This window comes from Epinephelus lanceolatus, chromosome 12 (genome assembly GCF_041903045.1).
Source record: "Epinephelus lanceolatus isolate andai-2023 chromosome 12, ASM4190304v1, whole genome shotgun sequence".
Lineage (NCBI taxonomy): Eukaryota > Metazoa > Chordata > Actinopteri > Perciformes > Serranidae > Epinephelus > Epinephelus lanceolatus.
The window spans coordinates 29,667,676-29,694,823 of record NC_135745.1 but is presented as its reverse complement, the minus strand read 5'-3'; the positions used below and the strand labels follow the sequence as shown (position 1 = coordinate 29,694,823).

General features: G+C 41.8%; 1 protein-coding gene and 1 pseudogene across 2 annotated transcripts in view; both read left to right on the top strand.

The window, feature by feature from the left end:
• The window catches only part of clstn2a (calsyntenin 2a), a 238,536-nt gene extending 211,812 nt beyond the window's left edge, over positions 1–26,724 (top strand). Inside the window, exons 11-18 of the mRNA XM_033650856.2 lie at positions 7,674–7,840; positions 8,780–8,928; positions 16,773–16,978; positions 17,185–17,352; positions 17,625–17,770; positions 18,040–18,160; positions 20,084–20,274; positions 20,400–26,724. Coding sequence (XP_033506747.1) covers positions 7,674–7,840; positions 8,780–8,928; positions 16,773–16,978; positions 17,185–17,352; positions 17,625–17,770; positions 18,040–18,160; positions 20,084–20,274; positions 20,400–20,621 — 1,370 coding nt within the window. The 3' untranslated portion in view covers positions 20,622–26,724. The remainder of the gene's footprint in view (positions 1–7,673; positions 7,841–8,779; positions 8,929–16,772; positions 16,979–17,184; positions 17,353–17,624; positions 17,771–18,039; positions 18,161–20,083; positions 20,275–20,399) is intronic.
• LOC117272106 (plasma membrane calcium-transporting ATPase 2 pseudogene) lies at positions 22,597–26,724 on the top strand (annotated as a pseudogene). The gene has a single exon (XR_013492456.1). The product of XR_013492456.1 is annotated as a plasma membrane calcium-transporting ATPase 2 pseudogene (transcript).
• Positions 26,725–27,148: the final 424 nt, after the last annotated feature.

The window sequence follows — 27,148 nt, the reverse complement described above, 5'->3', positions numbered from 1 at the left end:
ACCTTACACTTCATGACCTGTGTGGGAGTGTGGGGGCTCTGAATGTGTGTCTCAACAAGTAATGGGGCCTTACACCAAACGACTTTTCAGTGTTGGACTAAAATCACAGGAGTTTTACCTCAGGAGGTTCACACTCGACTGTTTAGTGTAAGGTGGTCATAAAACGTAGTCCTTGAGACAGCTCATCTTAAGTCATTCTTTTTCTTATTTTGATGTCCGGACAAAATCAAACGTGTTTAACATTAGCATGTGTTTCCAGTCTTGGCTCATGCAAAGAGTAAAGTTCAGTGACATGAACACTTACAACAACCAATAGCTGTGCTCTCTCCAGCACCAAAGAGGAAGCAGCAAACTGGGTAGACAGTAAACATGTAGGGGACTCTGAGGAGGCGGAAGAACGTTAACAAGTCTCAATTCTTTTGGACTGGGGAAAAGAAAAAGAAACTGGTGAAGATGGAGTTAACATGAGTCAGTAGCCCCTTTTACACTGCCAGGGTTTCAGCGAATGGCCGTTTTGCAGGCAAGCTGCGAGCGTTTAGACACACAGAGCCGGATTGGCGAGTTGATCCGAGGTGCCCAATTTCCGCCGCGTAGGGTAAACATATTGGCAGAACCTTTTTGATTTAAAACGAACAAGGCCCCCCTTCCGCCACGGGAGGGGCTGTTGATGACTTGTGGGAGGAGCTGTTGATGACGCCGCACGTGCAACCCCCTGGCGGTGGACTAACAGGAAACAGCTGATAGCAGGAATGAGCAGCTAGTAGCAAGAGGAAACGTAAACCTGAAAGACACTGTAAAGATGAGCAACTGGGGAGACAAGGCATTGCGCACTCTCCTTGCCCTCGCAAACGAAGAGGCCATTAACTGTCAAATGGCGGGAACGGTGAAGGACGGGCCAACTTATGAGAGAATCGCCAAAGGACTGACCAGCCGCAGCTTCCCTCGGAGCATGTCACTGTTTACATCACACACTGAGCTACACGTTTTGTTACTTGCTCATGCCCTCCATTGCCCTGAAAAAGGCGCATTCTGTATGAACAAAAGTAGGCAGGCGGCATTTCGCTGCACTCCCCGATTTTGTTTTTATACTGCCAATGCTGAAAGAAGACTGATTGGGCTCTCCTGCAAATTTGCACAATTCCTATTTAAAAAGGGCTAGTGTTTAATTCAGCGTGTATCTGATCCACCAACCAGCACTTACTTTAGTGGGAAGTCTTAATTTTTGTAATGGTTCACCTCTCATTCCCATATTCTCCTCCCACTAACATAACAGCTAACCAATGGAGGCTGGTAGCAAGTTAAGGCGACAAATCCAAAATGTAAAGTTTGTACGCAAACACAGAATATCTTTATGGATTATACTGATGCCAAATTAAAAAGAATACTGTTGAACTATGATGCCTTTAATTTTGTGTTTCGAGAGTTATATGGTTTTGCTGATATATAAGGAATTGTTAATAAGTTTCTTAGAGGAAGTTTGGCGAACTATTTTCCACCAGGGGAAATGATCTCAGAACAGAATCTAGTTTTAGTGTGCAACTGAAATCTAACATTGTACTCAGATGTGAGAGAGTGTCAAACTTTAGTCTTTTCAAAGTCTTCTGGTGTAAGGTAGGCATAAGAAAATAGCAAGGTGAAACCTGTGGGCTCAATCACCTGAGAATCAAAGGGAACCACAATGGAAAGAACGAGGTCTGTGCAGCCTAAAGCCAAAAAATTAGACAGGAATGGTTTTTATGTTTTCATTTACACCCAAGGAGTGAAAATGTGCAACATCCTGTGGCACTGATGTCTGAAATCTAACTTATTCAGTGCACAGTATTACGTCAAATCAAAATAAGAATTAAAATGTTTCATTTTATTAAGCTATTCAATGTAAATCAGCACTGATTTTTTACTTACAAAAGACCATTGTTGTGAATGCTCTGTATGGTAATATGTATGCAAGACTTGCCGTGCAACACGTGACGTGCCCTCTTCCTTCTCTTCCATCCATTTATTCATTTCTCTCTTTTGTGAATCTTTAAAAAAACAAATATGCACATCTAGACACAGGCAATCCAAGAGTTCACTCCAGTTCATACTTAGTCACTGAATCACAAAGACACAAAACCTTTCAACGATGCATTTGTCAGAGGGATGAAGGAGACTAAAAGGCAGAATAATGACGAATATTTCTAAAGTTGTTTTCTGAAGCTGCCACATCAGCTTATAAGCATGTGATGTACTTCTATATTAAAGCCATACACTTAAAGGCAACCACAGCAATTTAGTTGTCAGATATCAACAAAGCTCACTAATAGACTATCACGGTATTTTCCATTGTGTCACTATGTTTGGGCTTGTGCTCTTGATGTAAAATAGAAAGAACAGTTCAAGGTGTGTGTGTTTTTGGACTTGAGGCTAAGCTGACCCTACATACAAAGAACAAATATAGGTCAGTCAATCAGTCAGTACCTCCAGGATTTCACAGGCTTTTTTGTGAGATTGTTGCAACCTGCAGCTTGAGTTCACTACAGCTTTTGTATAAAAAAATTTTTTTGCAGTGCATCTGCAATGTTTTTAGGCATTTGTTTGCAACAAAATGCAGAAGCAAGTGAAACTAGCAAAAGTAATTGTAATATTTTTGTATAACAGTACTGTTCTGAGTCTGTGAGTTATACTCTAACGTAACCACTAACCTGCATCTTTAATCCAACTCACCTTGATTCTTTCAACACTTGCAATAGATCTGGATGCAAAAGCTTCTGTCATGGTGATGTGTCTGTTGTCTATGCTTTCCAGCTATTTAATTTTATTTATAAAGCCCAATATCACAAATCACAGTTTGCCTCAGAGGGCTTTACAGCACACAACATTCCTCTGTCCTTTGGACCCTCACAGTGGATAAGGAAAAACTCCCCAAAGTAAATCTTTAACGGGGAAAAACAATAGTACAGTAGAAACCTCAGGAAGAGCAACTGAGGAGACCTATGACCAAATGACCAAATGATACATAAAGAGAGACAGAGACTGAGAGAGATGCAGGGCAGACAGTGTGACAATAGCAACAATAACATTGATTTTAGTAATAATATAATAATAATAATAATGATAACAGTAATTGCAGTAGCATATGTTTTAAGTATATATTGATATATGATACTATATGTATGTGACAATGATAATCATATGTGTGTAATAACAGTAGAAGGGTGTTTTGTCAATCAGTGACTCTTATTTGTGTTCCACCACAACGGTGCAAACATTGCAAAACAGTTTACCCTTGTTTGCCTTGCACAGTCTTTAGCAGTAACTTTCATTAGTAAATGTGAGATGTTTGTGTCGCTTATTGGTTGAATCTGTAGAAAACTTGTGGTAATTTGACCTAAGTGCAAGGTTGTGCAGAATTCACATAGATTGGTTGATTCTGTGCTAATAGTTGCAATCATAAAGCTCGGGCTGATTTGATCCTGAAACTTTGGGACAAGCATAGGATATATTTTGACGAGCTTGTTGATGATTCTGCGTGTAGTGTGGATGAACTGATTCAAATTTCTGCTGTCCAAAAGCATACCAGATGCTGCAATGTTGTTTACTGCAAATCATATGCTGTTGCTCCTAATGGTTCTTGGAGAACACGGACTGCATCCTAAAATGGCACCATCCTTCATCGGCATCATCAGTGTCCACCCTCTGCACCTCAGAGCGCCGGGAGATAAACATGTGACAAAGTGGACCGGTGCTTTGATTAAAAGGAGACGGATGATCACAGGCAACAGAAATATAAACAATCTGTGAGATGAAAGACTAAAGTGACTTAATTATTACCATGGAAATATTGTGGAGTAGAGAGCCTAACTTTCCCTCCACACATACTGACACCAATTAAGTAGATATTATTACACACAATAAAAGACTGTAGGTGAACGATTGTATTACCTCACTCTGTAAAATGTGCAGTATCAGTCTCCTGCTGCCTACCGTAGCATGCTGAAGGCAGTTGTTTGGTGTCTCTCTCACCTCTACATGTGTACACACCCCGGTATGATTCACAGTGACAGAGCTGAAAGAGTGGATGCCTCCAGCCCCATGCTGGCTGGTACTGTAGCTGCTCTTCACAATAACGTCTGCTGTTACCGTTCCCCTGAGCCTCACTGTACAGAACAGTTGAGTACAGGAAAGGAGGAGAACATCCGGCCCGTGTTATAGTGAGTAGGTTTGTAGCCTCAAACAACTAAATTACTTTGTCAACTTTCAGGCACTTTGAAGAACACATTCAGTGTGACAGTGGGGGGATTTTGCTGCAGCGGGTTGAAATATGGTGTATAAACAATGATGCTAATGGAAAGCAATATGCATGGAAGGTTTATTTTTATAGCACCTTTCACAGACAGCAGCCACAGAGAGCTTTGCAGTCAATTAGATGAAATCAAATACAGTCAAATAAAATAAAACAATGAGACACCGGATAAACTACACCAGGGGAACAGACAAAAGACACAAGTCAAAACATAAAATACAGCATGCTACTTAAATGCCTGTCTGAGCCTTTTTAAGAGTCCACTGACTCAAGCTTATTGGAAGAGGTTGGCATCAGCGGACCTGAGAGTGCGGGAGGGAGTGTGCCGATGGAGGAGCTCAGACAGGTAGAGGGGGGCCAGGTTGTGGAGAGCTTTGTAAGTGAAGTAGATAAGCTGGGGGATCGTTGTGAGGTTATAAAGGACAGGGGTGATGTGGTCACGGGTCCCGGAGTGTTTGCGAGAAGACGAGCAGCTGAGTTTTGGTTATACTGAAGTTTCATGAGTGGTTTGGCTGAAAAAAATGTAGAGGAGGCTATTGCAGTAGTCCAGTCTAGAAGTGATGAATGCGTAGGTGAGGGTCTGTGCAGCTTAAAAGGAGAGGGATGGACAGAGGCAGGCAGTGTTCCTGAGATGGAAGAAGGCAGTTTTGGTGATGTGTTTGATATGTTGGTCAAAACAGAGATTTTGATCGTAGATGACACCAAAGTTACAGACATAGGGGGAGGAGAGCACAGTGGAGCCATCGATGGAGGGTGAAAAGTTATGGGTGGATTTGATGAGAGATTAGGGGCTGATGTTGATGACTTCTGATTTGTCACAGTTGCGTTTGAGGAAGTTGGTTTGCATCTAGGATTTTATTTCGGTGATGCTGTTGGTGAGGTTAGAGTGAGTGGCAGGAGTGATGGCTTTGGTGGAGATGTGGATCTGAATGTCATCAGCAAAGCAGTGAAACTGAAGTCCATGACGGCAGATTATTTGACCGATGTGGAGAATGTACAGGATAAAGAGGAGGGAGCCGAGAGCTGAACCTTGGGGAACACCTTGGCAAAGGGGAGCAGTGGGGGATTTGCAATTGTTTATGTTGATGAACTGATATTTGTCGGAGAGGTAGGAATTGAGCCAAGAGAGAGCAGTGCCGGTGATGTTAAGATTGGTTTCAAGGCTGGAGAGAAGGATGGAATGGTTGATGGTGTCAAATGCTGCACTCAGGTCAAGTAGAATGAGTAATATAGTGATTGTTTCATAACTGTGACATGAGGGTAAGATGTGTGGTGGTTGGGTCACTCTTGTTGGGAGTACACAGCTAGATGGAGACGGATATTCTCTTAAGCAGCACTTTACTTTTCTCCACACTTCAGCAGCAACACAACCACACTTCCTGGTTACACTTCCTTGTTATAGGTCACATGTCTCTTAATTAACCAGTGAGAAGCTAGGAGGACTTAGACTGAGGTAAATGTGTGTGAGAATCACTGAGGCAGATCCAGCAAATTATTTGAGTGTTTTTAACAATGTTGCGAATATTTTAACATAGAAATATGTAAATAACAACTGTGAACATCCATCCATCCATCAAAAAAAAACATAAATTCATGTTAATAAACTAAATTATTTTAAGTGTCCTTTATGTTTTCAGTTTATTAACATTACCAAACACTGTTCTGTATTTGCATAAACATTTTTTAATGTTATGTTTTTTCTTAGTTATTATGAACCAATATCAATATTGTAAAGAGATTCTTTTCAAAATAGAATATTTCAGTTAACAGGAAAACACAATGCTTTATAAACTTTAAAAATCTGCCTACAAAACATAAAGATGTGTAATTTTAAAACAGGCTTTTACATATTTGTGTTTGCCATTTACTGAAACAGTACAGAGTATAATTGTAGGCTGAGTGGATTCATTGCTGGTGTTATTTGCATCACGGAGTCTTGACCTGACTTGACCATCCTTTCCCAAACTTTGTAAAAGTGTTTAAGCCACAGCCGACCCAAAAGATATGCTGGAGGTGATTTGTGTTAAGTGGAGTGGACCTTTATGATTTGGTGAAAAATGACACACTACATGAGAAGTGGTAAAATTTGCACCGCAGGGCAGAGCTGGCCTTTTTCTGCAGGAAACTCTGGTGAGTTGCATGAAAAAACTGTACACTCTTAAGAAGATGTAAGGGTTGACTGAATTTGTGATGGAGCTGACCCCACAGACTGCAGTGCACGCACAGACCGTGCCAGTGTGTGGGCTCGCACTGGAGGTTCCATTTAGCATGAAAGGATGTATTTCGCTCTCTCGCTCTGTGGCAGCTGCACAACATTTCGGGTCAAGCATGCGTTACATCTGTCAAACTCGTTCGTCGAATTCAATTCATAAACCTGACAGGAAGTGTCGGGATATCTGCAGTTGTGCCAGGTGTTGCAAGTGTGTCATATAGTAATTGAGTATTGCAGACTAACTTGTATTTGTGAACCTGTTTGCACAAATCTTGTAGTATGGTCGTAGTCATACAGACAGAAAAATGCAGAGATGTGAGAATGAATATTTCCTGCATGGTAAAAGATTTTTTGTTTAGATTTAAGTATGTAATTGTTCCAACACAAAAGCAGTTTAACATTCCCATCCTAAAATATGCTAATGAAAACTTCATTAGACATTAGAAAACTGTGAAAACACAAGGTCACTGTGATTCACTTATGTTTCTTTTTTTATTTGTCTGAACTCGTGTTAGAGTTGTTTTGCATGCCTCTTGTCTTACCTCCTTTGTGAACTCAGGGAAAAATAACCTCTAAATTCTTCATAGCTCGCATCCATTGGGGTGTTGTAAGCTTTTTCTGAAGCAGATTCACAGATGTTATTTTGAGCAAACTGTGTATGCTTTTCCCTTGAAGACATACATAATATATGTTGTTGTCTCAAAAACAGGTCAAAAACAGGCAAAAGTCAAAGCCAGGCAGGCAGAGGAGATGAGTCAAATTTGTCTAATAGGGGATCAGGCTCGAGAGCACGAGTCCAAAAGGCAGGCAGAGAAAATGGCTGGAATGCAAAGGCGAGAGCACAGCAGACGATCTGGCAAGGATTAATAGACGTGGGCAGGTATATAGTATGATACTGGGCTAATGGAGAAGTGGGAGCAGGTGGGCGGGGGAGGTCAGGTGATGGGTTGGTGGGATCACGGGTGTGAGTGGCAGGATCTGAAAAGACAGGAGAGTTAGAGCATGGCAGGGGGAAAAAAGCAGACAAGGAAACGTGAGACGAGGAATTGGCTGACATTGTGACATACCCAATCTGTTTCTATCCAACTGACCTTTTTTGCCCCACCTCTCCTCTCCGTCTTTTCACTTCTGTCCTCAACCCACTCATATCTCTCTCCTCCTCTCTGTCTCTTCCATTAGGTGGGGAGGTAGGGACCCCGAGGTTCACACAGTATTTCCGTGGCAGCCTGTCAGGTCTGACAATCCGACCAGGCCGCATTGAAACCCAGAAGGTTATTTCCTGTTTGCAAGCCTGCAAAGAAGGTCTTGATATTAACTCCCTTGAAAGTCTCGCAAAGGACATCAAGGTACGTCGAGACGAGGTTTCCAATTCAGAGCACACACATTCCACTCTTTCAGCTTTTGGTTGGTAGTATAGTAACTGCTTAAAATCTTGGCGGCACTATAGAATAACTTAGACACTGTGTCAAGCAGTGCAGGCTGATGTTTTTCGTCTAAAAGTAGCATTTGCTGAGATGCTACTCCACACATAGTATAGTTACATGCATCCTTTGATATCAAAGAAATTCTTGCATAACACAGTCCATGAATCTCCTCATTTAACCAAGACATAATGTCATTGGGCCTCATTCACCAACCATTCTTAAAAGGACATCTCTTCTTAAAATACACAGTTTTTACAAAGATTCTGACATTCACCAATGTTTATTTGAGATTTGTTCTTAGGTTAGAACAAAATCTAAGCACACACGAGGACAAAATGACACACATTTGAGTGCTGACGTGCTTGTGTAAAATAATGAGTTATTGTGTTTTTTATTAATTCTACAGTTGAATATGAATAAAAGATTTAGTTACACATATTCTTATGATTTGTAATATTTAAATAATATATATTTTTATTAATTTACAAAGCATTACAGTCCTTTAAAAAATAAACACTACATTAACATATCAGTGATGTTAATTGGGAACCACTCCATCCAATAATTAGTGATTGATTACGCTTTTATAGGCCCAAAGCAGACCTATTTCTGCACCTTAGGTCTTCTTACACAATGGCATATTTACTGCTGGCACAGATGCGAACGATTCTGCAGTGTAAGAACATGTCAAGAATCTGACTTGGACTTTTCTTAGAACCTTTCTTAGAATAAATTTAAGAAAAAAACTTGGGAAGATATTGGTGAATGAGGCCCATTGAGATACAGCATAAACATGTGGTTGAATTTGGATCTCTAGAAGTTTCTTTGAGGACGAATAATGTTTTTTGTGTGTGTGTCTAGTTTCATTTTAACCCTGCCCAGTCTGTGCTGGTGGTGGAGGGAGAGGATCTGGACAGCATCAACACAGCCATGACCAAGGTCTCCTACATTAACTCTCGCCAGTTCCCTACGCCAGGCCTGCGACGGCTACACATCACCACCTCAGTGCAGTAAGTGCCCATATACTTGGAATATGTGTTTTCACTCATGCTTACACTCACGTAGTTACATGTTTTCATATTTCCTGCCTGCAGTTCAGTCCTTGTCACTGAGCAGCTCTGCCGGATCAGTTGTGAGTTAATGCTCTTGCTCAAGAGCACATCTCAGACCTTTCTCTTTGCTGTTTACAGGCTCAGAGGGTTTTTAGATTTTCTGTTTCTGTGATGTTTGAATCAATTTATTCTCAAAGTGAACCAGCCTCCCAAGTGAGAAGCCACTGAAGCTATCAGAGTTGGACTGACCATCTGGCATACTGGGCAGTCTCCCACTGTGCTGACACAACTGTCTTCTTTTTTGTGTGTGTGTGACCAGCCAATAATACAGGTAGTCCGACCCATCTGTATATTTTCTTAATTGACACTGGGCAGGCCTCATCACATTTTTAAACCTCTCCGCCTTTGCACTCAGAAGCTTTATCAAACAGCATCTGCAACGAAAAGGGTGCCAAACCGGATCATACAAAATACAAGGGGGGCCCGGAAAAATTGCAGGTCAGAAAATTACTTTTAACCCGGACTTTTCACACCCTTTTAGCAACTTGCTGGCTGCATAGAGTTACTCCATCTAATCTCTTTCTCTCAGCTCTTGCCATGAATAGGCATACAGGAGAGAGTTACTGTGGTTATGCGAATTAGCATCGGCCGATGATTTTATCGTCAGCCTGTCATAATGTAAAACTATGTTTGACAGAAAATGTGATGCAGAGGTGACACAAGTTACAGCAGGAAGAGTCAAGTGTAGTAATATATATGTATGTATGTGTTTGGATTTTAACTGTCAAGGACACACATCTTGGAAGTGACGACTAAGGCAGACAATTTTACAGGTGTTCTGTTTGAGGGAGCTGAAAAAAGCATGAGGTCTTTGACTACCTCTAGAACACTGATGTGAAATGATGCATACATAATGCATAAGACAAGTTTGTTAACTTAAGTCACACAAGTTAAAAACAGCCAGAGGCGTGGTGGTTAAAGCATGAAATCAAGGCTCCGTCAGATGTGTTGTGTCTGTCTTTGACTTTAAGCCACAGAATTCCCAGGGAGATGGCAAAGGATGGATCATTAGTATAAAAAACTATTAAACCACTAAACAGACCAGCTGGCCATTAAGGACATTAAGCCTTCGGGTGAACAGAAAGACCATCTTGCTAGTGTCTACTTGTCCTTGCTTTTCCGTTTCTCTCTGTTTTGTTTTGTCTTTCATTTAATGTCTGTTTTTTCCTCTGTGTGTCTTTCTGTGATTCCATCTCTGGATTTAATTTGATTTGAATTGACTTTGTCCACTCCCAAGGACGGTGATGTCGGTCGGTCTGTTTTTCCAACATTTGTCCAAAGCACATTATCTTGACAGGTGCTAGCCACACAGTTATGAAATCAAATTACAAACACTTTGGTCCACAATAATGTGTCATAAAAATGTCTGGCCTTCCATGCTATTTGAAGAGCTAGTCTTTTTGGTGACTCCCGTGTATTTTCTATAATGCCGTCATCAGGCCAAAATTATACTTACACACAGGAAATTTGAAAAATGTAATAGCGTTGGGCCAGTGTAAAAAAGTTTTAACTGGTTTGATATTAAGCAAAACACTGGACCAGACGACTATACCATATTTCTACTAGATCTAGTTGCACATGACTCAGCAGCCGCTCCTGAGTGGAACATAATGACAACGTGTCCTAACAGCAAACAGGCGTCCAACTATCCCATTGCATTACCAAACATTGAAACTTTCTGTCCACGCTAATCCATTGAATATGCACTTCCGTTACATCCTGTAAACAAACGACAAAACCAATTAAAACTCTGACCTCCCTGGTGTTCTCCCTCCAGCCAGCTGCCACCTTATTTTGGTTTCTGTAGTAAAATAAGAATGTATTGTATGAATAAGTCCTCATTTCAACTTCATAAATCATCCGTCGCTTGTCCATTGTGGTGCTTTCAAAGCAGCTACAGGAATGAATAGATACAGGGCGTCCAATAAAAGTTAAAGGCTCTCTAAGTCTTCCTAAGCTTGAAAAGTTTTTGTCACATACAGCAAACATCTCCTCAGGATCCGCTAGCTACATGTCATCTGAATATGCTGTGAAAAAGTCCGGTCTCTGTAGGCAGCCCAGGCTCCGCAAATGGCAACAATAACACTTCACTTCTGTTTACGTTCAACAGTGTTATCAAACACAACAGAGCTAGCTCGCCTTTTAGCCTCATTGTAGCCTCTAGCTCTAACTGCCTCTCTGGGCACTGCGTTCACGTGTGCGCGTTTGCATGAGATCGTTAGACATGGGCACTGTGTTCATGTGTGTGTGCTTGATTTAGCTGGTCTCGCACTGGCTGGTTGGTGCAGCCTGGACCACAATGTTTTTGTTGCCATTTGCGGAGCCTGGGCTGCCTACAGAGACCGGACTTTTTCACAGCAGATTCAGAGGACATGTAGCTAGCGGATCCTGAGGAGATGTTTGCTGTATGTGACAAAAACTTTTCAAGCTTAGGAAGACTTAGAGAGCCTTTAAGCTCTAAATGGCGCCTTAAATCCAAAATGTTGTCATATTGCCGCAGTTTTAGTTTTCTTGATGGACTAACTCTGCATTGTGTCCTCTTGTCACCCCAAAAAACACATGAACTTCTATTAAACAAACACAAATTTGATCGCCTTCATGTTGCCGTGCTCAGCTCACAGCCTATCAGACACTAGCGGCTGCGTTATTCTGCTTATAAACAAGCACAATATGTTCATCATGTTGTTATATTGTGTTATACTAATGCAATACAAGTTGGATTTAGCATCGTGACACTGCTGGCACAACTTGATGATGTACGCTACTTTTTAATTAGCCAGAATGTGTCATTATGACAAATGCCAGTTCAGCCACTTGGCATAAAATCAAACCAGTTTAAGCTCATACACTGGATCAGACCAGCAAAACCGGAAATCGACCCAGCTCTAATTAACTGACTCATTAACAGACTTCTGCTGGCACAACTGGATATATTTTCCTCATTGCACAGACAGCAACACATGATATAGTGATATATGTGAACTGTAAACTGTAAATCATTGAACAGCACTGTAACACCAAGAGAAATACTTGACGTCCTCACAACTGCATCACATAGAGTGTAACATGCTTCATTGTATCTGTGTGTGACGGAGTGTGTGTGTGTGCTTGCTTCTCCTCACTTGTAAAGTATTTGTTCTTCCTCACACAACTTGTATGCCCATTTTTGTGTTTGTGTGTGTGTTTAGTTGTATGCTGCATGTGTGTACGGCAGCACATGTGTTTGTTCCTGTCTCCGCACCCATCCAGCGCCTGTTCATTTGTTGAGCAGCGAACGCAGACAGGTCAAATCAGCTTAGACGTGCGCTGGTCGATAAAGTGAAGAGAGCTCAGGGAGCAGCAATACAGGCTGTCTAACTCTGAACAACACTTCACAGCACCCCTCGAGATAAAGACAGATAGATCCGCCTTTACATTCAGCTGATATGTTGAATCTGCCGTCTGTGACTGAGGCAAAAACGATAATATGCTGTCTCATTACACATTGCTGATATTTTTTAAATTCTTTCCGAAGGTGTTGTGTTGTTTGAAGGCTGTGTGTGTGTTTTTTTTCTCTGTGTCACAAGTCCTGACGAGCAGCAAGAGTAGTTTAATGATAATTGCTACTTCAGTGTTGACAGGGTCGTTGGATTTAGCATTTCAAACAAGCCTGGCTGGATCCAAGACCTTAAAAGCTGTCTTTGTCTGTTATGCTTATTTTCAAATGGATTATTTTTCCTTTCCAAGATTTATTTCTGTATGGGTGAAAGCAGAGGTCAAGGCTAATTGCCCTCACATCAAACTTATAACTGATGCTTCACTTTATTGCAATATTGTATTTTTGTAACAGTGCAATTTTTTCTGCTGTCTTGATACATTGCTGGTCCCCAGTGGCAGGGATGCTGCAGTTTAATTTGGACTTTTCAGATACTTATATAGTAATCATGTGGAAAAAGTTTGGAATTTTGTTGCTGTTAGATGCACTTTTCAGAAAGCAGATAGTACAATATGGGCGACTGAGACTGAGGTAGAGATGGTCATCCACTAGTCAAAAGGTTGCTCCCGATGGCTGTTTTATCGGAGTGTGAGTCCATGTGAATGGTTACTGAGCAGCAGGTGGCACCATGTATGGTAGCCTTGGCCACTAGAGTCTGAATAGGTGAATAAATGGGGATGACATGACAGTCACGTTTGGGCCTTTGGGAGCTACTAGGTGATATTCACATTATCCAAAATTATCATTAACATGCAGCTAAATCCTTTGAATTAACATGTATTTGTTAAGGTTGGGCCAGTGTTAAAATGTTCAAAGTGGATTGATATTAAGCCAAACACTGCACCAAACCTGTATACCGAATTTAACCACTAGATCTAGTTGCACATGACTCAGCTGCCACTTCTGAGAGGAACATAACGACAAAGTGTCCCAACAGCAAACAAACATCCAGCTATTGCATTGCATCAGGTAACACTGGAGCTGTTCATCTACACGAATGCATTAAATATGCACTCCTGTTACGCCGTAAACAAACTAATTAAATATCAGCTGTGTGTTCCAGATTAGACTGGAGATGTAACCACGTAAAAGATAGGCGAGTAGCCTACTTGATGTCTTCTCATGTCTGTATCATTACTTTTTAAAATAGAGAGATTTACTAGAAAAGACATACAATATAGGCAACAGTAAGTAGCCTAGCGTGCTTTTAGCAATGGTCATTTAACTTGCCAGAAACTTTCAGCTACCTGGCGATCTCCCTCCTGTCTTCTTCCACCTTATTTAGGTTTTTGTAGTGAAATAAGGAGGTATCATACAAGGGGCGGCTGAGACTCAGAGGTAGAGCGGGTCATCCACTAATCGGAAGATCAGCGGTTTGATCCCCGGCTCCTCCAGGCCGCATGTCATAGCATCCTTGTAGCAAGATACTTCACCCCAATTTGCTCCCAGTGGCTGTTCCATCGCTGTGTAAGTGTGTTAAAAACTGAGTCGCTTGTATGGAGGCCTCAGCCACCAGTATCAGACTGGAAGACTAGAAAGGCGCTTTACGAGTGCAGGTCCATTTACAAATAATTCCACATTTCAAATTCATGAATCAGCTGAATCATCCTCGTCAATTGTGGTGCTTTCAAAGCGAGCGACAAATAAATGTGTCATAATGACAATGCTGATTCACCCAGTTTGCATAAAATCAGACCAGTTTAAGCTCGTACACCGGGCTGGACCTGCAAAACCAGAAATCAACCAAACTCAAGTATTTGTGTGCTGATGTGGAAAATGTGTGCTTCAGCTCAGTCCTCACTTAGATGATTACAAGGGGCTCAATGAGCCTTAGTTGTATTTTCTTAAATATATAAATTTACTTCACAAATCTGTTATCAGAGACGATCTAACACTTAAAGTATATTCGCTCAGCTTTATACAATATGTCCCATGTCACGGAGTCTTGTATAATCGTGCCACCATGGGAGGAGGTAAAACAATGCTGTGTAACCTTTTGTCCAGACTATTTACCATGGGAGTTGGGAACATCAAGGTCTTCATCCTGTCTTAACCTCCAGACACCCAGAGCCTCCTCACATAAAGCATGCCAAGCGTGAAGGACTCTGAGGCCTTTCAAAATACCAAACCATCACAATGCACAAATCACACACTCTTTCATGTCTAATGCATTTTCCACTACATATGTGTTTATAAAGCGACTGGCATTTGGGAGGGTTTCATTCTTGTCAGTTGAGAAGTGTTTATCACCAGCTTGTTCTGGCATTTAACAAACCTTGGAAGTGGTAATTCCTTATCATCCCATCCTGGAAGATGATTGGACAGACGAAGTCATGCGACTCATGCAGCATAAAGGGCCTGTAAATGTATTTTCTTAATCAGGTTCTTCCAAAGAGTCATCAGGTTCTACATGAGCACAAAGCTTTGTGGTCTCTTAATGACCGTAACGTCTTAATGGTTTGAAGTGAGCAGGACTCAGCTTGCAAAAGGTGATGTCACGTATATATCTCTGCACCAATCAGGATTCAGCAACATTTACATCAAAATCTTAAGACAGTTGGTGGTTGTTTGCTAATGTTGCCAGACTACTGTCAATCAAATCTCATCAAACCACACCCACACAGTGAAAATCTCTTTAACAAGAGAGACCTGGCTGAGGTAGCAGCCAATCAGAACACATTTAGATGCAACAAATACAACATGTAATATAAAAATCCACAATAAAACAACAACTATTCAAACATAGTGGCCTCTCAAGAAAAACAGGCACATGTCTCTGTCACAACATTCTTTAAGATGTCCTTAAATTCATCGATGGATATAAGTGTTTCTAATGTTGGGTCTTTTTGAAGATTGTTTTATGTCCAAGGTGCAGAGTGGGAAAATGCAGTTTTCCACAGATCTATTAAAACCTGGGGTTCATTAAAAAGCAACCACTTGAAGGAGCGTAGCTGTTACTACCAGTGCTGACACACAGAAGGGAGCAAGGGTCCTGATAAAGTACTAGTTTGGTCGTGTTAAACTTTTAACAAGATAACGGAGGATGTTTTTTCTCCATACATAATTTTTGGTTGTTGCTGCTTTTGTTATGAATATTTAATCTTATGGGAAAATGCTTAAGAATTAAAGCCAAGTTTTCCAGGGCTTTAAAAGGATACTTTGCCGATTTTCAAACAGGTCTTTGTCACCACAGTGTGTGCAGATAAACAGTGTTTGCTCCCCCACGGGAGCTCAGCCAAATGGCAGCTGACAGGGTGCCTTAACACTGTTTATCTGCACATACTGTTCTAACAGAGACCTAGTTGAAAAACTGCAAAGTATTCTTTTAATGCTAGGGGTGTAACAATACATCGATCTGGATCGATACATCAGTTCAATGATCAACATTCCAATAAGATAAGATATTAAGATATGCCTTTCGTTTGAAATTTCCAGGCTATGTCTGTGTCACTATTTCTTTCTAAATACACCTCCTGCCTAAATATTCACACAGTGCTAGCAACCTAGTGCCAGGCAGCCAAAGAGAAGACAATGGGATATTTACAGGTATCATCTAACATTGATCACAGGCCCTGAAATCGTATCGTGGCAGACTTTTTGATTTCAAATTTCGTATCGTTGTCCAACAAATCAACAAAGTATTTTATCATGATGAAACTAGTGTTTTACTCCCCAATTTAACACGTGCTTTCTATCCGTCAATGTTGTTCTTTCATCCTATAATCCGTAGATAAGACCACTTTTCTCCACCCAGAATACTAAAAAAACTGTATTTCTCACTTAGTGGTTTTTTTTTTTTTTCATTTTATGATAATTATTTGTGACAAAAATGCAACAAATACATGGAGAAGCCAACTTCAGTTTCCCTCAAAGTACAAAAATGATTTTTTTTCCCCCAGATTACTAAGTACTAAGACTAAGTACATCAAATTTAGAAGGTCAGATTTTAGCTGACTTGATAGAGTGCTTGAGTGAGAATATAATGCTATAACTGCTAATGTTATAAGAGCGAGGCTGTAAAATGGTGATCAAATGCACTACAAAATTTTTTGTTAAGTGATTACAATGCTGTTTGAATGTACATGCAGTTATACTGATAATTTGTGCAATGATGAATGTGAAATGAATAATTTTCCAGTATGAAAATAGAAAATGAAAAGCCAGCATGACACCAACAGAGTTAAAGCAAGACAGATAAGCAGTGAAGCAGTGATACTGGTGCTGTCCTGCTCTGTAACCTCGCTCTTCTTCTCTGTCTGTGTGTCAGGTGTTTCGGCGAGGACACATGTCTCTCCATCCCAGACATCAAGTCAGTAGTTATGGTCCTGCCGCCCAGTGAACCGAGAATCACCATTACAGGATCTAATCGGCTCGTCAGGCCTGCCAGTGACCTGCGGGGCCCGCTGGGTGTGGCACCCTTCAAAGAGCTTCACATCACCAGCACAGTAATGAAGGGAGACGGCTTCGGAGGATGTGAGTTGAGAGGCTGCCTGCGTTGTCTGGATACTCTCATGTCATAGCAGCATCATAATAATGTTTCAGTTAATGTTACAGGAAATGTGGGTAAAGGAAAAGGTTTTTTACAAGCTGTTTTGTCTGAATGTGCGCTGAATATTTATCATTTTAAATCTATTTGCATACATAACTAATTTGCTGTCATTTCGTGTGCATGCATACAGCTCGCAGACCAGGTGTGATGGAGGTGATGCATAACCTGGACTACTGCGATGTGCTGGTAATTGGCGACGAACTGAATCCGGAGAGAGAGAGTCTGGAGATTCATCACAGTGTCTTGTTAGGAAAACACCTGGATGCCACCAACTCCACCTCTGGAATATCAATATATGGTAGGCGGGGCCCTGGTAAGAGGGATGATGTGTGTCACTAATGCTCTGTGGTGGGAGGACATCATAAAAGGCACCATCTTTCCACCTTAAAATCTTGAAGAATACCTCTAAAAATGCTGTGCCCTTTATCCAGCAATGAGATGAACATCCACTCTTTATAGAGTGAGGCAGCTGTAAAGGTCCCTAAAATCTGCTGTCGTAACATATTACAGATACAAACTGACACGCCATGCTACATAACATATTTTAATATAACATGTTTTTCCTGCAAGGTGTGGACTCCATGGCCCACTATGAGCAAGCACTGCGACAGGTGCGCTACAGGAACTGGCGACCTGCCACCTTGAGTGAGCGCAAGTTCAGACTCACCTGCTCTGAACTCAACGGGCGTTACACCAGCAATGAGTTCAACTTGGAGGTCAGTAAAACGCAGTATCTGAACTCTTCTTCACCCTCTTCTTCTCTCCACGTCACAGACTGTTTATCTAGTCACTGTCATCTGTCATTTATCTGTTTCTTTGCTCCTTTTCTCCATTTGCTTGTATCTTGCTTGTTATCTTTCCCATGCTCGGTTAGTTCCTTTCATGCTGCATTGTCTTGCATCATCTTTTTATCTTCTTATTTTTGTCGTTGCGCAAATTATGGTTCTTTTTCTTAAAGATAATGGTCTCTGTCCCGCCTCTGTAGGTCAGTGTTCTTCACCACTCAGCACCTGTGGAACATGTCAATCATATGGCTGCCCAACCTCAGTACATGAGACCCGTCCATCACCCACTCATGATACACACTCTCAACACACACATGTCAGGTAAGCCACCAGTGTCATTACAATTTATTCTGTAGTGAAGATTATGAGCAGAGTGTTTTAACTAATGAATCTTCTGTACCAACTGTCAGCAAAAATCTACTACTTGGAGCTATTATTTGAAAATGAAGAGTTATCCTAACAGTCCATATATGTAAACCTCCATTAGATTTGCTTCCTATAGTTTCAGCTTTGACCTACTGTACTGTTCTGAGTGTCCAGTAGCTGGACTGTAAGGCTCTGTCTAACTGCAGTGGTACACCCCTGAATCTCAGCAAACACATTTGAGAATAAAACAAAAATAAGACAAGACTTGTAAAGAGAGGAAATTTTATTTACAAGTATGTTATGCGCCGATCAGCCAAAACATTTAAACCACTGACACGTGAAGTGAATAACTTTGATTGTTTTGTTCCATTGCATTGTTCTGCTGGGAAACCTTTGGTTCTGGCATCATGTGGATACCACCTGACATCTTCCATCCACTCAAACACAGTTGCAGACCATGTACACGCCCCCTCATGGCAACAATGCTCCCCAATGGCAGTGGCCCCCCAGCAGGATAATGCACCATGCCACACTACAAACATGGCTCAGTAATGGCCCAAGGAACGTGACGAAGACCTCAAAGTGTCATCCTGGCCTCCAAAGTCCCCTTATCCCAATCTGAATGAGCATCTGTGGCACGTGCCATTAACCCACTTCACAACCCACTGGACTAAATAGATCTGCCACCAACGCACTGGTGCCAGACACCGCAGGACACTCCCAGAGATCCTGTGCCCATGCCTCGACAGGTCAGAGCCAAGTCCGATCCAAGGAGGCCCCACCTTGGATTAGGGGTACATCTGGGGTACCGGCACATCACAAGAATCCTTGAGAAGATTGGGACCTGGGAAATTTAGAAGCTAGGTCGCCACCTTGAGCTTTTTGTCACGCTCCACAGGCCATTTCTAAACAGTTTTTGTAGTGTGGCATGGTGCTTTTTTCTGCTGGGGGCACTGCCATTGGGGAGTACTGTTGCCATGAGGGGGGGTGCTTGGTCTCCAACCGTGTTTGAGTGGGTGGTGGGTGGTAGGTGGTATCCACATGAATGCCAGAACCAGAACCAAAGGTTTCCCAACAGAACAATGCATTGGAACAAAATAATCAAAGTTATTCACTTCACCTGTCAGTGGTTTAAATGTTTTGGCTGAGAGGTGTATAACATAATGTCTAAAAAAGACTAGATCAGTGTTATAGATTTTTTAGAACTGTGTACTCATTAGCCCAAACATTTCCAACTTTATTCAAACCCAGAGAAATCTGTAATTTTATTCAAGATGCAATGTGTTTCATTTGGTCCCTTTTACCTCCCACTGCACGGCAAGCTGCCATGCAGTAGCTATAGAAAGCTGAGGCCAAATGATTCTGCTGCAGAGTGCTGCAAAACTAAAAACTGGGGATAGTTTAATTTCTAGCAGCGAAATGCAGCCAGATAATCAGTCCCGTGACATGTTGACCTATGTTACAAAGAATTTCTCCCCATCTGAAACACGTGAACATGCCTCGTGGTCACAGAAAAATGTAGCTATTTCGTTTGATTGAAATGACATAACGTGATGTGAATAAAACGCATTAACTCGTCCGTGAACAAGATTTCTGGCTGAGTCATGTCTGATAGATTTTCTTTTGTTTCACAAGGAAGACTGCCATGATCTTCAATCTAATTTATGACTCATGTTGTTGTTTTGATTTAGAGACCCCTTGCAGCGTAAATTACATAATATGCATTTAAGACTAAGTATGTAAATTAAAGTCACACACAGACACAGTTAATATCAGGGGGTACGGTATGTGTAGACTTAGCCGTACATTCATGAATATGATTTAATATACAGAGGTCTTTTGTATCTCCTCCTCCTCCTCCTCCTCCTCCTCCTCCAGGACCAGCACCTCCAGCAGCCACAGTGGTTATTGTGGTTTGTATCGCCGCCCTGGTGGTGATTGTGGTGATTGGCGTGTACAGGATCCACGCCACACATCAGGAGGGTTCTAGAGACGACGAGGACGAGGTCAAAGACAGCGAAGAAGACTGGGACAACTCTGCACTCACCATCACTGTCAACCCCATGGAGGTTGGATGACATTTTCACCCAAGCTTCTGGGTGTTAGGTTATTTATCTTACAAATAGTTGTTGCCACTGTAAACTGGATTTATGATGTGTGGTTACCTTTTATTGAGTCATGCTTTGTTTTCTAGAACATAAGAGGAGCTCAGGCGCAAGATGAGGAGGTAAAAGAAGAACGTGAGGAGGAGGAAGAAGAAGAGGAGGAGGAGGAACAGGTGGGAGGAATGACAAGTGCCGAGTCAGACAACAGTGACGAAGACGAAGAGGGTGGAGAAGATGTAGAGAGAGAAGAGATTAAAGAGAGGATGCAGAAGGGAAAACTAGAGTGGGACAGTTCCTCCATAACATACTGACCACACATCCATGTACCTGCACATATAAACACTCTTTACATGTTCGTCTATCTCTCCCTATGAAACACACACACATACACACACGCAGACATTCCCTCACATTGGTTACATCTTCTCACACACACACACGCTCACAGCAACAAAATCTCAAAATAAAATTATTTATAATTTGTTGCTGGGAAAAAAAAAAACACTTTGAATCTTCCCACGTTGTCATTTTTAATGACACATCTCCCTCTGCTGGACAAAGTCAGAACTACAGAATCAGCTGCTGCCCTGCAGTGCTGGAAAACATTGTCTGTACGTACATTATTATTATTCACATCACAGTCAATGAGGCAAAATATATGATGAATATCAAACAAGCACAGTCTTCTCATTACATGTGCAGAATTAACTGATTAAACTGGATCTAAACTCTTGAATATAGTGACACAAATTCTCTCCAGTTCCTACATTAACACAAAGATAATGACGGCTTTCATCCCAACTTTTAATACGTGCAAATACATGTGTCCTCAGATTACTGATATATTGTTTATGTTTTAAACCCAGTGTCCACAAGATGGTGAGTTATCAGCAGACTTATCTGCGAGATGTATCCATATACATATCCATTAGTTTACGTATCCATACACTGTTTTCAGATCTAATTCCTTTGGCCTATATAGTAGGTATAACATGGCTGTACTGTCACTCGCTGTATATCCTCTGTTCTCATCTTTGACTCAAACCGTTTCGTCTGTGTGATCAGTGCTGAGTTTCTCTAAGTACATCACAGTGCTGTGCTTCTGTGGCCTGGACACTAAAGAGAAACAACATCCTGGATATCTTATCTCTCACCGTGTACATTCCACATTTTGTCCTGAATTTATATACAAAGCAGAATTATTAACTGTTTAGTATCTTCCACCTTTGGTTTCTCAGAAGTATTTTGAAGCTAAAATGATCACTGCTCCGTCAGCTAATGAGCTGATGGAAAAAGCTGATCGTAGTTCTGATACTTGTAGAAACTAAAGAGCTGTTTGTTTGCATCTGTCTGTGTACCAAATCTATCCATACTGTGGCCTATTGTAGCTCTTACTGTTTAGGGTTAGAACAGTTATCTTTCTTTTTTCAGCAGATGAAATTATACAGAGATGTTGAATGCTACTGTTATACCGTCTTTACGTTGTTGTTTTTAGTTCCATGGTAATGGGAGCCCTCTATGCAATTATGGGCCCAGTCTAAAGGACCAGTACACAGAAACAGGGGTACTCCAGCAATTTAGTGCTAATGTTGGACTCATGAGGGACAGATTTGGAAAAAAAAGGCAGAGATATCCTGACTTTCGTGCCTAGTTTGGGTGAATCTCTAAAAACACTGGATCCTATACTTCCCATGATGCAACTCAGTAGCATCTTTTCTTAGATATGCCTGACAAATGCACATGGGCCGGTTTCACAAAGATAGACTTTGACCGTGACTTCAGACTTTCAGTCCTCAGATAGGTGTCGCTTTGCATGAAGTTGTCAAGTTCTTAAACATCTTGAGCTAAAACTAATTCGCCAATTTACTAAAAACAAAACACGACACGATTGTCTTAGCTTTCAGAATATGAACCACTTATCTCCAAATTCAGATGACAAATACAATTTTGAAGCTTGTAAAGGCATGATGACAAACTAGCACCACACTCTAGTCCAACTCAACACCACTGTCCCTCCCTCTATCAAATCAAATCAAATTTTTCTTTATATAGCACATTTTACACAAAGTAATCTCATTGCACTTTTGCATAAAACATCTGTGAGTAAAACAAATTAAGTCTTGAGAGCTGCACAGACATACCCAGTCACACACACAGAGAGATTTAACCAACTAGTGAAGTATCGTCAAAGTCACACAGTCCCTGTCAGACCAGATCTGCACCTCAGGCCGACCACTGAGTCCGTATTTTTTGGGAGGCCTCTGTCGAGAGCCAGAAGACGGAGACATGGCCAACAGTTCTTTTTGTGGGTCCATACCGACGTGGCGAGGCTGACCATGAGGCAAAGTTCAGCTGCTCGTTGCAGGAGCTGCACTCACTCATGGACCAAAGAGGAGCAGAAGCAGTAACTAAGATCAAGGAGAGTTATGGAGATGTTAAGGGCTGTGTGCCAGACTAAGAATGTCACCGGTCGAAGGTTTAAATGGAAAGTGGAGTTTGGACAGAACCTCAACTCTCTTAAAAAGCCAAAAACGTTTGTGCAGTTAGGGTGCAGGATGTGACGCTAATCCTCCTGGAGGTGGCAGCGGCTAGTCCTTTCTTTCTCTACTAGTGCTTTTTTACTACAGACCGCCCGATGGTAACAGAGAAAACTGTGGCATAGCGGCTGGCAGCGTGAAGGAGGAGGGTGAGGTGGAGACTGGATGGATCGAAGGCACTGCCATCCTGCTTTCGGTGGTCTGCGCGGTCCTGGTTACAGCATTTAATGACTGGAGCAAAGAGAAGCAGTTCCACGGCTTCCAGAGCAGGAGTAGAAGTTCATCATGGTCCGAGGGGGCGGGATAATAAGATCTAAGTATCAGAGATCATCGTCCGAGACATTGCAGAAGTCAAATATGGTGACCTCCTCGCTACTGACAACAATTTCAAGATTGATGGGAGCTGTCTGACTGGAGAGTCGAATCATGTCAAGAAGAGCTTCAACAAAGACCCCTTGTTGATGTCAGGTACTCACGTCATGGAAGGCTCTAGATGTTGGTCAAGGCTGTAGGTGCGAACTCTCCGACTGGAATCATCTTCACACAGAGAAGGAGAAGTCGATCCTCCAGGGGATGCTGACCAAACTGGCTGTGCAGATCAGCAAAGCAGGTCTGTTCATGTCGGCTCTCACTGTCATCATCCTCATCGATTGTTTCCTGATCGATACCTTCTGGATTCAGGGGAGTCACCTTTGCCAGCAAGTCTCTGCCCATCTACCTACAGTTCATAATCAAGTTCGTCATCATCAGTGTGACGGTGCCTGAAGGTCTCTCTCTATGCATCTTTTTATTTTGGATGCAGAGGGATGCCAGGTCAACAAGGAGGACGCAATTTGACAGTATCAATCATACACTGCACCGTACTCTAGATCCAAGCACCTACTGTCCTGTAGGTTGAACAGTTTGTTTTGCTTGCAGTGGCAAAATCGAGATCTGTTGGATACAGGAGTCTAGTTGAACATTACTGGACAAAATGATCATGATGTTATTGATTAACTCTCTCCAGATTTTGTCACACTCCCAAATACAATACTGCATAAATCTTCCTTAAGTCCTGTTAGATTTAAAACAAGTGTCAGGTGTGTTGCAGTTTTATTTATTCAGTTGGAGAGGGGTAACATAAGTCTGTATCAAGCAATTGTATTGAAGTAGCTTTAGATTAGTGTTGGCTGTCTGTGTCCGAGCCTCCTCACAGGCTGTGTTCCAGTTATCATGAGAAATGTCCTCTTTAAAGTCTGCCCTCCGTACATCAAGTTATGATACTGGGGTCTCATTAGAAGCAGATGCGAGCCAGTTAATGAAATCAAATCATTACTATTTCAATCCTTGGTAATAATTTCTTCTAAGGATGAAAGTGCAGGAATTACCAATGCAGTTTTGCATTGACGAGATAAAACTCCTCGAATGCAGGTATTTAAAGTGATATTTCTTTGGGATGTTGTGTATTAGAGTCATTAAAACCTCCTCCTTAAAAAGGTCAGATAATTAACTTAAGCCTTTTTATGGTTGCAGGGCATTTTACTGGGAATTCAAGTGTGCAATAAAACAAAAATCTTCCAGTAGCATAAAATCTCCACACAATACAGACCTGTCACAGAGCTGAGATGCTGAGGATTAATAACGTGACAGGGCTCAATATTTCTGCTGAGTCATCAGTCAGACTCAGGAGAGCTTCTGCGGGCAAAAGGAAATGACTGACAGTGTCCTCGCTGCTGTATACTCCACTGCAGTCATTGAAGAACTCCTTCCCGTCTCATTACTCGCCCCACAACACTGTTAGCAAACCATATATTATGAGCCAAGTTCTCTTTTTCATCACTCGGCGCTGCTGATTAGCAGGTGTCACTGCTTGTTACCATGGAAACTCGGCTCTGAGTCCCGAGTTAGCCTGGGGATAGTGCGGCTAACTTCTTGAGGTGAAAAAAGTCTGTCTTTATTTTTGTGAAACTTGCATTAGACTCTAGTTTCGAACCTGGGGTGGGGGAGCCCTTCTGTGCAGAGTTTGCATGTTCTCCCCATGTCAGCGTGGGTTTTCTCCGGGTACTCCTGCTTCCTCCCACAGTCCAATGACATGCAAGTTAATTGGTGCCTCTAAACTGACGGTGAGTGTGAATGTGTCAGCCCTGTGATAGTCTGGTGATCTGTCCAGGGTGTTCCCTGCCTCTCACCCAGTGTCAGCTGGGATAGACGCCAGCCCCCACACAACCCTTAATAGGATAAGCAGTTACTTGATCTTGTTACAATCCAATGTTCTACTGGGAAACCTGAGGTCCTGGCACTTATGTGGATGCCACTTGATACACGTCACCCACTCAAACATTGTTGCAGACTAAGTACCCCTGCTCATGGCAGCTGCACTCCCTGATGGCAGCGGCCCCTCCAGCAGGACAATGCACAGTGCCACACTGCAAAAACTCTTCAGGAATGGCCCGAGGAATGTGACAAAGAGCTCCACCTGGCCTCCAATTTCACCAGATCCCAATCTGATCAGGCATTCAAGCCTTTGTGCTCCACTGTCTCCCGGGTTTCCTGCCGTGGTCCTGCCTGATACCTCCTACTACTGCTGTTATTATTAGTCATACATCTACTATTATTATACACATTATATATACTGTCTCTGTATCTCTTTATGTATCATTTTGTCATACAGATTATTGTAAATGTATTATGTTGATCTGTTCTGTACACATGACATCTATTGCACATCTGTCCGTCCTGGAAGAGGGATCCCTCCTCAGTTGCTCTTCCTCGTCAGCTGTGAGGGTCCAAGGACAGAGGGTTGTTGTTTGCTGTAAAGCCCTCTAAGGCAAATTGTGATTTGTGACAGTGGGCTAAATAAATAAAATTGCCAGTACCCAAGAGGTACCCCAGAGGTACCCCTATTCCATGGTGTGGCCTCCTTGTCTCCTTGTTAATGTGTCTCACTTCACCTGTTAGTGGTTTTAATGTTTTGGCTGATCGGTGTGTATGTAGATAAACTGTTATTTTTGAAGACAGGTCTAACACTATCGATCACCTCACTAAAATATCTTTGTGAAACCGACTCCAGGTCTTTTTGAAAGCCACGCTCCCGTTAGTAACGCAGGAATTCTGTTAGGAGTTTGTCTCATGTCCAAGCAAAGATAACCCCAGTTACATCATCAAGCTTATTTTCATAAGACAGATGACATTTTCATCAACATAGTAGTGATCCTTTTGATGAGTAAACTGAACTAAATTGGTGGAGTGCCCCTTTACAGTCAGGTGAAGACCTACAGAGCTAAATGCTGGAGAAAAAAGTGATTGTTTATCTCACTGTTGTTATCAAGTCGCCATTCCTGCACAACGTCACCACAACTCTCAGCAGGAGTGGTAACTTCATTGATATTAATTCCATTTTGTACCATCTTTAAAGCAGATGAAGTATACTTGCTCAGACAAAACTGAATCCCATTAAGTTTGTCTGCGTTCAAACGATCTTAAAGTGACTCCTCTGACATTCCCATTTCTACTCAGAGATCTCATCCTTTACCTTCTCATCATGTCCAGACGGTATCAGTGACTATTACTCCCTCTGAGCTCTCTAACTGATACCTCTCCTGTTCACCTGTCCCTCCCTCTGTTGGCCTTTAAGCACCTGTGATTGTGATGTCATCATTGTGAAACAACTGCCTTGTTTCCCTCGTCCCCCCCTTTGTCATATTGTGCTTCTGAAGGATTAAAGAGAAAAAGATTCTTTTACATATAAAAACAAACCCTGTAAAAATGTTCAAGACAGTTATTTTATATATCCGTTTCTTTTTCTTTTTGTAAACAAAATGGTTGGGATTTCTCTCTCTTTAGTGGTCATCCCACTGCTTTCTGTATATTGACCAATAAAGACTTGTTTTAGACTCTACACACGCTCCGTCTTGTTTCTGCACCAGGCCTCTGACATATGTGTGTGTGTGCTGGCAAACTGAGAGACTTACATAATTAATGAGCTGTCACTGTAGATGTTGGACAGCTGCCTGAATTCACATCACATGTTGCAGAAAGCTGACTGAGAGTTTCTTTTGTTTACATGATGAGCTTACATAGACAAAGGGGGTGTTATGTACAGGGCATTACTGAATATTTGCACAGTGGTTTGTATTTCTGATCCCACAAAGGCCTGATATGTACAGTAATGAGTTCTCTTCTACAATATGTGAGTAATGCATCATCAAACATTAACTATGTCAGAGGTGTTGAACGATCGAACAACAACCAAGGCTGCGTAATAGCATTTGGCCTCGATCTATAACATTTATAAGAGCTGCAAAAATCTGCAAATTCTGCAG